Raw genomic sequence first — 10,488 nt, 5'->3', positions numbered from 1 at the left:
AATATAAAAAATCTAAAAAATGAAAAACGTTTTCTTTCTCCTTTAGTGTTTATCTGGCCACTCACATCATTTAATACTATTTTTCAAATAATTCAAAAACATTAAAAAAAATAGAAATATCAACATGTAATGAAAACTTTAATACAAAGGTATGTGTTCATTAAAAATGTAATGTGTTTTATCATGATTATATTGTAAATTACTAATGACTTTTATTTTAGTGATACTAATGTAAGTGGTGTCTTGGATGGTAAATCCACTACATCTTCATCTCATCTGGATTGGATTTATCCTAAGGTATGTACTTTGCATTGAATCTACATATTATCAACTAAGATGTCTTAGTTCTTCATATATTAATTACATAAATTTCATATATTAGTGCAATAGGCAACGTGGAAGCTTTGAGTACGGATACTACGTTATGCATTGGATGTGGACTATAGCTCGTGCCACCTTTGTTGATTCATGGGCCGGAGTTAATTCAATTATTGATGATTAACTTTGCTTCCTATGATACACCATAATTAATATATTTCATATTTCAGGTTTTTGATGGAGTCGAGCCATTGGGTAAAGATAAAATTGAAGAAATTCCCAAGGAATGGGCAAGATATTTTTTTAGGCTAAAACATTAGTTTTGATAGCCATTAGAAATTAATGTTTTATTTTGGATATGTAAGGTATTTTGTGGCCTTAACATTTAGCCTAATAGTTTTGATAGGATTTAGTAAATGATTGTATCTTAGGAAACGAAAATTTGAATTGTTTGGAATCTGGATTTTTTGTGACTTTTGCAAGTTATTGGATAGTTCCCAAAACAAGTTAACTTTTGAAAAAAAAAACATATCCCTATTACATCGGTTGTGACCATAACCGATGTAATATACAATATATTACATTGGTTCTTACCTTAACTGATGTAATATGTTCTGGTTCTGATTTCTTATTTTTGAAGCTCTTACAGCGGTTAAAGTTGCACCGATGTAATATGTTATAGCTATTACAGCGGGTCAGCAAACGATGTAATATATCAAACACTTACTACATCAGAAACTATCACATCGGTGATATGGTCGATGTAATAAGTCCAAAATAACCTTTGTAATAGGCTTTTTCTGCACTAGTGTCTTATGTGTCTCACACCAAAGCACATATACTCTAGGACCAAAATTATACTTTACAATGCTCGAGTCCAATTCAAGGGCCAAATGTAACCCAATAAAGTCCTATACTACTTGATCCAAAATACAACCCAATAATAGCTTAGGCCCACCCATCTCAGATGATACTCAATTTTCTTGAATGCCCCCGACCATTGTTCTTGTGGTTGGTCCCCTGTGTAAAGATTTTCCATCACTAACCAAAATCATATACACAAGAAGAAAGCAATATCTACACAAGAAGAAATCATATCATTGATTTGATCATACTTTAAATTTTAATTAAATAGAGATTTATCAAGAGTTTCTAAACTAGACATGCAACCCATGGTCCCTACATGAAAACCCCAAACCCAAACGACTTTAAAAAGAACAAAAATGTAACTTACTCTACTCTCTAAAATGATCTAATATTAGGGTAAGTCTCTTCACAAAGAATTCTACAATATATTTTGATCTTCATACAAACGAGTAAAGAAGGTTAGAATTTTTAGATAAAAAAGTAGAGGGAAGAGATATTTCTTTCTTTCAAAGAAATAATATAAAATGAATTATGTTTAAATTATTTCTATTTATATTAATTTTTTTTAATAATAGAATAATCAAATGTCTATTATAAAACTTTTAAATAGAAAGTAAAGGAGGAGAAGGTTCTTTCTTATAAAGAAATAATGAAAACTATTTAACTGATTTCTATTTATACCAAATCTTTTTAGTAATGAAATAATCAAGTGTTTACTATAAAAATTTTATCTCACTTAAGATGTTTTTATATTATTACAATAGTAGTACAAAATAAATGATAATAATATTAAAATTATTCTGAATAATAAAAAAATAAAATAAAAAGAAAAAAATTTGTCTAATTAGCAATAAAAAGTAATTAAATATTGATTATCAATTACATTTGAAAAACAATAATGATATTTATTTTTATTAAATTTAAAAATCACAAATATTAATTTTTATTTTATTATTTATTTATTTTATTTCAACCAAATAATCTTCTTATATATTTCTCTTCTTTTATTTTATTTTTTTTCACTCCATTTTTTTTATATCGAACATCATATTTCGACTATTTATTTCTATTTTATTTATTTTCTGTTTACTAAATGGATTATTAAAAAGATCTGGCATTCTCGAATTTGAATTGGTTATTTACTTTTTCAATGTACCGGTTAAATCAAATTACGTTTGTTGAACTCTTTGATTTTAGGTCATAATACTCATCTGAATTCAAAAAGAAAAAAGAAAAAAAAAAAGTAGTAAGCAAGAAGACATCTACATGTGCTTTCGTTCTCAACACTTATTTTCCCGTTAATTCTACTGTTTTATGTTTAGAAATCATTGGCTAAGTACGTTTTTTGTAACATCGTCGAAAAATAAAATATAGACACACTAATAGTAAAGTATAGAGTGACAATAATCATTTTATTTTCTTATTCTTGTGTATTCCAAATTGAACATTAGGACATGTCCTTCTATCGAGGACAATCGTATATACAAACACATTTGTAGGGATTTACGTCAACGCAATATACAATTCCGTGATACTGTTCCTCACAATTCAAACGACAGGAATTGTGGTTGCAGTGATTTGGATCCAATACTTGCATACACTGTTTTTCTGGCATTGCTCCACTTGTTCTTGAGATGGCTATGAAAATGTTAAAGGAAGAGAAAGAAAAATAAATGTAAGGAATATTACAAATATGTTCTTCACAAAGATACAGAGACATACATCACATGCCTCAATAAAACTATGATGATATAGAACCATTAGTCTACTGCATTAATTAGTACCACGTAAAACGGCTGCTAAACGAGGGATATATCAATGAAACCCGATATTGTTTTTACAACACAACTAGAACTTGGATAATAATAAAAAAAATATAGAAATTTTTTTATATATACCTGTAATGATTAGGGTAAGAGTGAAAATCAAAGTGAAAGAAATCTTAGCCATCTTGATCTCCAAAACAAAACTGCAATACAAATAACGTAAATTTAGCCTTGTTGTTGATATTATAATTGAATGTATGAAGCGAAAGGGTTTATATACAAAATAATTGGTATGAAATCATTTATAAGAATACGATCCCTCATCAATGTTGTACACATGTATTGAAACTGTTATTTATAGAATTTATTCTATATGTATTATGATGAGGGGTTAATTGAATCTATTTCTTTTTACATATAGGAAAACTCTGTAGAGTGCTACAGTGAAACATTAATCACATTGTTTAAATATAAACTTCCAAATAATTTTATTTTATATTTTTTCACATTAATATATTTAGTGCGACTAAGCATATTATAACTTCTAGACTTCGTGTTTGCATCGTGGAATCTTGAATTCAGTGCCGTGCTCAAGTGCTTGGTTGTCATTGAATTTAGTCCTTTGCAGTAAAAAATTTCATTTTATACAAGGAATCGCTAATTTAGAATCTCCTTATTTCGAAAAATATAATTTAAATAGATAAAACGTACTTACACCGTCACCATGCACTAATTTTAAATTGACAATTCTTTTCATATTTCAATAAAATATTAATCTTTTATTACGAATTTATCCTCAAATCATTTACTCCTTTTATCTCAATCTAACTAGCATTTAATGACAAAAATAGGTTATTTTAATAAATTTGTTTCAGAAAGTGGTATATATATATATATATATATATATATATATATATATATATATATATATATATATATATATATATTTTAATATTCCAACGCCCTTAAACTGAGATGAGAAAGTGCAATTTAAGGTACTTTTATTGTTACGAAAACTTTTGATGTTTAGTAGAAAACCACCATTTGATATTTATCTCTCTATATATAAAATGTTTGCTAACTCGTGTCATGTGTTATACATATTTTTTATACTAACCAATTTACCTAGATATTTTAACGTGTAAAAATAACAAAAATAAGATCGGTAATATATTCTTATTTATCATTTAAAAAACTTAATACAAATGCTATGAGAATTTTCTTTTATTAATATTAATGATTTTTTTATACATATATAAAAAAATAAAGATAAAATAGTTAAGTAAAAATAATTAAGTACGAATTTTATTTAACTGAAATGGTTTTGTAAATATCTTTATTTCTGCTCCTCTTTATAATAATTTACATATGCTAATGACTATAAAAATAATTAATGAAGCTGTAGATACAATATTTGATAATCATGAAATATTATTGAAGATAAAGCATTTAATACGTAAAATTTAATATTTTTAAGAGAGAAGGAGATTATTAAGTATGATGACATATTGATGCTTCGGATTTTTAAAGACGTAACGACTTAACATTCTCACATTTTCTTACTCATTTAATGCTTGCTTTTACGTATTGATAGAAGTTATAACATTTCCTTCTACAGTAAAATCTTGTAACAATATTAGCAATCGCAATACGATAGCAAGAAACAAGTATGGAGCATTAAATTTAATTATATAGGCGTATTTAATATTTAATATATTTTTTGCGTATATTTAATTGAATAAAATCTTATAATTTCCTTTCATTGTATTAATATTAGTTTGCACTCGTACAAAAAATTAAATAAAAATAATTAAGTAAAAAAGTTGATTTAATCTGAAATAAATTTTGGGAGTATTTTTATGCTCCGTTAATAATAGTTTACAAAATGTCAACAATAATGAAGGTGAAGTAAGCAAAAATATTTTAGTTTTCTTAAAAACTAAATATTAAATTACGAGATAATAACGGAGAAATTTATACATAAAATATAAGATTTCCAAGAAAAGAACAGGTTTATTAAACTGTCATTTCCTTGAAGCTTAGAATTCTGAATGACATTCCCACGATGTCATTTTAGTGAAGTCACACGACGCATTCGTGCGGATTTGTTATGTGTATAACAAAAACAAGAGAGGCGTGGCATGTCCTCCGTTATTCTTATGCTGAACGATGAAAAATTATTGCGTGAGCCAAAGGCTCCAAGATTTTATTCTGGAAGTTGTTTACCTGGTATCATCATCAAGATTGTGCAATTTGTTATCCACTAATGAGATGTCTCTCAAATTTTGAGGCAAGATAAGAATACGATGACATAATAAATAATGTTGATATAAGATTAGTACAGAAGTTTTCAACAGAAATATGTTAAACTTTTGCTGACATATATTACTTACATAATCCTATTCTATTACTACTGAAATAAATGGTATCTAATTTCCGTAGCGCTTGTCATTGTGATGCCGTTTCTTGTGACACCTGTATTACCTATTCCTCCAAAACAGCCATGCCGAGAAAATTTTCTACTCATGTTCTGTTTCTCTTACTTCTCCATGGTCTTCAAAGCAGAACTTCCTAACATGCTCCACCAGAACTAAACTTTGTAGTGATTGCTACTTCAGACTTCAAATTTCTACAAAATGCTTAATCTTGTTTGGAGATCTGCATACGCAACATAACATGACATGGTACATTGAAGATTTTACAGAGAAACAAATTAAAACCATAAATATAGGAATCGCAATTAAAAATCTAGAATTCTCATCAACACTTGCGTACCTCTATTGACAAGCTTTCTTATAGTTGTATTAAGGTCGCCTTCCCAGTACCACTGATCTCCTTCCCGAGTCATAAATATTTTTCTAAGAATCGATGCCCTTAAAATTCCCCCAGAGAAAGTCTCCATTCTTGGGCATTCAACAGCATAAAATTGATTCAACAATGGAAATCTGAGGTTGTGATTTCCGTTACAAAAGCATTGAAGGTCTGGCAAATTAAAAAGTTTTATGGATACTAATTTTGGGAAAACAAACCCAAGAGCCCCTACCCCTCCCTTATCACTTGCAATAATTTCCTCTACACCACAATCACTTATCTCAAGGAATTGGAGATGCAGAAGGTCTTTGGCCAGAGACAGTGGAAACACATATTTTAGACTTTGACATTTAGAAGCTTTTACCATAAACAGGTTTTGAAATTTGATATTTCCTTGAGGATCCTTATTCCACAAATGCTTTAGCTTTGGTAAGTTACCCAAAGACAAAGTTCTCAGTGGAATGTCCAGCACTCTTTGACTGCTACCTTCTTGCTCTCTGTTTATAGCATCAATTTCATATACAACTTCCAGTGCCATACAGTTCCATACATTCAGTGATTCCAAGCTTTGTAATTTGTCTAGCACATGACATGGGAACACATTCAAGAGATTGTTGCAGGATGTTATTTCCATCTTTTTCAGTTTACAAAACGAATTTTCAGGAAGTAGAGCTGGCCATATTGCCTTCAAATTGTCCATGTGAGAAATCACAAATGTCTCTAGGTTGGTGAAAATTGGAATCTATATCATACAGTTAATAACATGTTTCAGGCTTCACAATTGAATGCTAACAATAAGTCTAAGAACTAACCGAAAGAAAAGCTTGAAGCAATTTGAAATGCTCACCAGTTCTGTTGGAGCGGATCTTCTAAAGTGATGAATGTGAGTGTGACCCAAGTTTTCATCAGGCACAAATATATTTTCCACGAATTTGCACGAACTAAGTATAAGATGTTCAAGCTTGACAAGTTTTATAGCCACAGGGTATGAGAAAATATATGTCAACCTTTCACATCCATCTACGGTCAAAGAGGTCAAGTTTTCAAAGTAAGAATGATGGTGATTCCATATCTTGTGGATATTGATTGAATACAGCTTCAGGGTCTCCAGGTTCGGAAATTCAACCTGCCAAGATTATACCTGTTAGATTATCATTATCAAAAAAATTGATCGACATTCTTTTCTAACTAACAACAGTAAAATTTGACCAACAAAGAAAATGATTTAGTTCCATTAATCAATTCAGCTATGTTCTTTTAACGGTATCCATATCAGAAAGAAAATTTGAAAAACCAAATTTTCAAAGTGCACTGGAATCGCTATAAGTCTGGAAAACAAAAGAACAAGTGGTATTTGTACCTTGTTATTAAAAAGTTGACTGGAGAAACCATTGCCGTTTTCAGAAGCCTCAGTACTCGAGTCAGGAGAGATACTAACAAGGGAAGGTAAGCATTGTAGAGTAAGTGAACTCAAGTTTATGAGCCTGATCTTGTCGGTTTGTCCAGCATCAGCATCCTCTTGTCTTTGCCCAGATAAGATATTGGTCATAGATTTGCATTCAGAAATCTCAATCTCAACAAGTTCAGAAAGGTGTTTAACCATGGAATGCGAGAAAAGAAATTCCATCCTATCACAACCCTTTACTTTGATAACTTGTAGTTTCCTAAAGGCCTGTGCTGGAAGGGGGTCACTGCAAATCCTCTCCATGTTAATCAGATTGTGAAGGATCAATGATTCCAAGTTTGGGAAGGCATGATCGCTGTAAGACCACTCCGTTGAGCCAATAATGCTCTCCATTTCATCACAGTTTAGGATGCAGAGATACTTCAATTGCGAGAACCCTTCATCATTCAATTCGTAAAGTACTTCTCGAACACCCTTCAGTTCAGCTAAATACAAATCTTCAGCTTTATTCATCAACATCTTTATCCCAAAGTCCTTTAGAATGCTTGGATCAGCACCGGAATTTAACTTAAGAAGTCTTGAAGTTTTGTAACTCTCAGACTCCACCTCAGACCATTTCCAACCATCCCCAATCAAAATCTTGTAGCTTTCTAGTCTCCCAAAGCTAAGCATGTCTCTAGGAAAAACTGAAGTATCTTCTATCTGCACATTCAAAGTTGTTATTTGATTCAAATGCTTTAACTCACCTAGACTCGAATCATTGTCTTGAGTTTTGCTTTCCTTAGCCTCCCCTTGAACATCACAGTTTCCCATGTAGAGCTCTTCCAAGCTTGTCAACCTCGAAATCACATTGCCAGGAATTCCTCCTAGTGTTGGGCAATCGGTCAAATCTAGCAACCGAAGATTATTTAATCCGCCTATTTCAGCAGGGAGCTCTTTAAGCTCAGATTTTTCCAAATTAAGAATCTCTAAACTTGTGATTGACCCAACAGTAGCTATGTCTTCCAACTTGCACTTACACAAAAACAATGCTTGGAGGTCTGTCAAGAGGCTGAGAGAGGGAGGGAGCGATGGAGTACCATTTAGACCTCCTAAACTCAGCACCTTCAACTCTTTCATCTCAACAAAAAAATCATCAGGGATTTTCAAATAGTTACCTTGACTATTTATTTGGAGTATCTTCAACTTGGGACATTCTAACACCTCAGGAAGTTCGCGGATATAACACCTGTCTAAGAAAATATGATGACAAGTTCTAAAGAAATCCATTCTGGGCCATTTAAATTCCTTGTTTCTCTGCACAGTAAAGAAAGGTTTGACCCTGGATGCTATAGAGGCAGCCACATGTCGAACCACCTCAAGCGCCACGACAGAATCTCTTTTCCCCTCATCAAGTAACAAACAAGCAGCTCTCAGGTTGTCTATCAATTTGTGAAGTCTGTTTCTCCCATCTGCCAATGAGTCAACATGTTTGTGCAGTCCCAGGCACCAACCAAACACCAACAAATCTCTTGTGCTGCAACCATTTCCCATGGAACCCAAAAGCAGGAAGAATGTTTTTAGTTCCTGACTTTCCAAATGGTCATAACTCAGCTCAATAGCAGAACGAAATGGTGAATAAAGATCCCCTTCTAGTTCAAAACTCGTTATCTGCTCCAGTGCATCCTTCCAAGCATATAAATCCTTGTTCTTCAATTCCTCCACCACTGTGACTATCAGAAGAGGCAATCCAGCACAGCTTTTCGCTACTTTTTCAGCCATTGATTGAATGCTTGGGTCGCTAACCGCATCCCCTGCCCTCTTCTCAAACAACTCCCAACTTTCATCCTCAGACAAAACCTCAAGCCTATAAAACTTCCCTGAACCAAAATTAGAACTCAACACATTACGATTCCTGGATGTGACCAACAACTGGCATCTGCAACCTTTGTAGTCCTCACCAAAAGGCACACCAATCTTTGTCAAATCGAGCTTCCCCCACACATCATCCAACACCACAAGAATTCTCTGCTCCTGCCGGATCCTCTGGCGCAACCGGCTCGCCCGCCCCAGCTCCGTCAGCTCATCAAACTTCAACCCCAACCCATCAGCAATCTCATTGCGGATCCTTCCCACATCCGGCGAATCCGTCACGGTGGCCACCACCACCGCATCAAACAAACCATCCTTCTCAACCTGCCACGCCAATTCCTTCACCATTGCAGTTTTCCCCACGCCGGCCACTCCATACACTCCAACAATGTCAACCCCACCATCCTTCAGCATCTTCACGACCTCATTCAACATCACAGTTCTCGATTGAATAGCAACATACTCTCTTGAAGCAGGACCAACATTGCATCTCAACGCACGCCTGTAGGAAACACGATCAAACGTCTCTTTCCTTACCTCCCTAATAATCTCCACCAAGGTTCTCGCTCTCTGGCTGTTCATGTACTTCGAGTACACGTCCATGCATCCAACCCTTTCCCTCTCTTCCTCCTCAAGGAATGTCTGCCCCTGCTCCACAGCTGCACGCACTCGGTCGAACCAGTCACGCACGGTGTCCTCGATCTCTTCACCGCCCCTTTTGGCAGCTTCAACCGTGTGCCTCACTTCCTTCTCCTCACTCTGCAGCTTCTTAATCTCCGTTTCCAGCTCTGTCAGGTAAGTGCTGTACATCAACACGTAGGTGATGTTTCGCAGCAGGGGTACAGCCACGCTTGATGCCACGCTCGCTATAGTATCCATAGTTCTCCGAGTTTATCTGCCAAAATCCATGGAACAACAAAACTCAAAATTTTCTTCTACGTTCTGATGTAAAGTCAAGAGTTCAAACAAAAAATGCTTTTTATTGCTGGGTGTGTGAATCGGGATCTTACTTACCTGTTTCTGTTTGTGCTGAGGATGCTGAATAGGAGTAGCCGAATGATGTCTATCTCTCTCAGCATAATAAAATTATCTTGCTTAAGTTCATAATGGACGGGAATATAAAAGTGGGTAGGTAACCCTTTCTTTCATATAGTCTTAAGAAATTTATCAAGTGATTCTAAATTATCATAACACATAATATAGAATTAAGTGTTCTTATTTTTTTTTATTAAATTATAAAATTTTGATGTGTTGACTAAAATTTTTAGTAAACTATGGCCACTAGAAAAACGTACACTATCTTATCCTTTCTCATTGTGAAACAGTGGCATTCAACATTAGTTCTACTTATTATTTTACCAAAAATTAACCTGCAATATTCACATCTTATACGTTTGTTTGCAGATGTTATCGTCGTTTCTTATGGAGAAGCAGGGACAGAGACAAAAGAGAGATTGCAGAGGCACCAAA

General features: G+C 33.3%; 1 protein-coding gene across 1 annotated transcript; it reads right to left on the bottom strand.

The window, feature by feature from the left end:
• Positions 1 to 5,234: 5,234 nt before the first annotated feature.
• LOC114169559 (putative disease resistance protein At4g27220) lies at positions 5,235 to 10,191 on the bottom strand. The gene is made up of 5 exons (XM_028054767.2): positions 10,033 to 10,191; positions 7,123 to 9,913; positions 6,610 to 6,888; positions 5,727 to 6,504; positions 5,235 to 5,609 (listed from the first exon to the last, which is right to left on the bottom strand). Exons 2-5 carry the CDS (start codon positions 9,895 to 9,897, stop codon positions 5,581 to 5,583), a joined length of 3,861 nt encoding a protein of 1,286 aa, XP_027910568.1. The 5' UTR covers positions 9,898 to 9,913; positions 10,033 to 10,191; the 3' UTR covers positions 5,235 to 5,580.
• Positions 10,192 to 10,488: the final 297 nt, after the last annotated feature.

The sequence above is a fragment of the Vigna unguiculata genome, chromosome 11, assembly GCF_037176805.1.
Source record: "Vigna unguiculata cultivar grain cowpea cultivar isolate G323 ecotype 2 chromosome 11, ASM3717680v1, whole genome shotgun sequence".
NCBI classification, from domain to species: domain Eukaryota; kingdom Viridiplantae; phylum Streptophyta; class Magnoliopsida; order Fabales; family Fabaceae; genus Vigna; species Vigna unguiculata.
This window is presented reverse-complemented; position numbering and strand designations above follow the sequence as displayed.

Bases quoted from the DNA above. Each gene is read 5' to 3' on its own strand.
- LOC114169559 (XM_028054767.2), bottom strand. From the start codon at position 9,897: ATGGATACTATAGCGAGCGTGGCATCAAGCGTGGCTGTACCCCTGCTG. The intron at 6,889-7,122 runs GTACAAATACCA...TAATCTTGGCAG, and splicing joins GTCAACTTTTTAATAACAAG to GTTGAATTTCCGAACCTGGA. The intron at 6,505-6,609 runs GTGAGCATTTCA...TGTATGATATAG, and splicing joins GATCCGCTCCAACAGAACTG to ATTCCAATTTTCACCAACCT.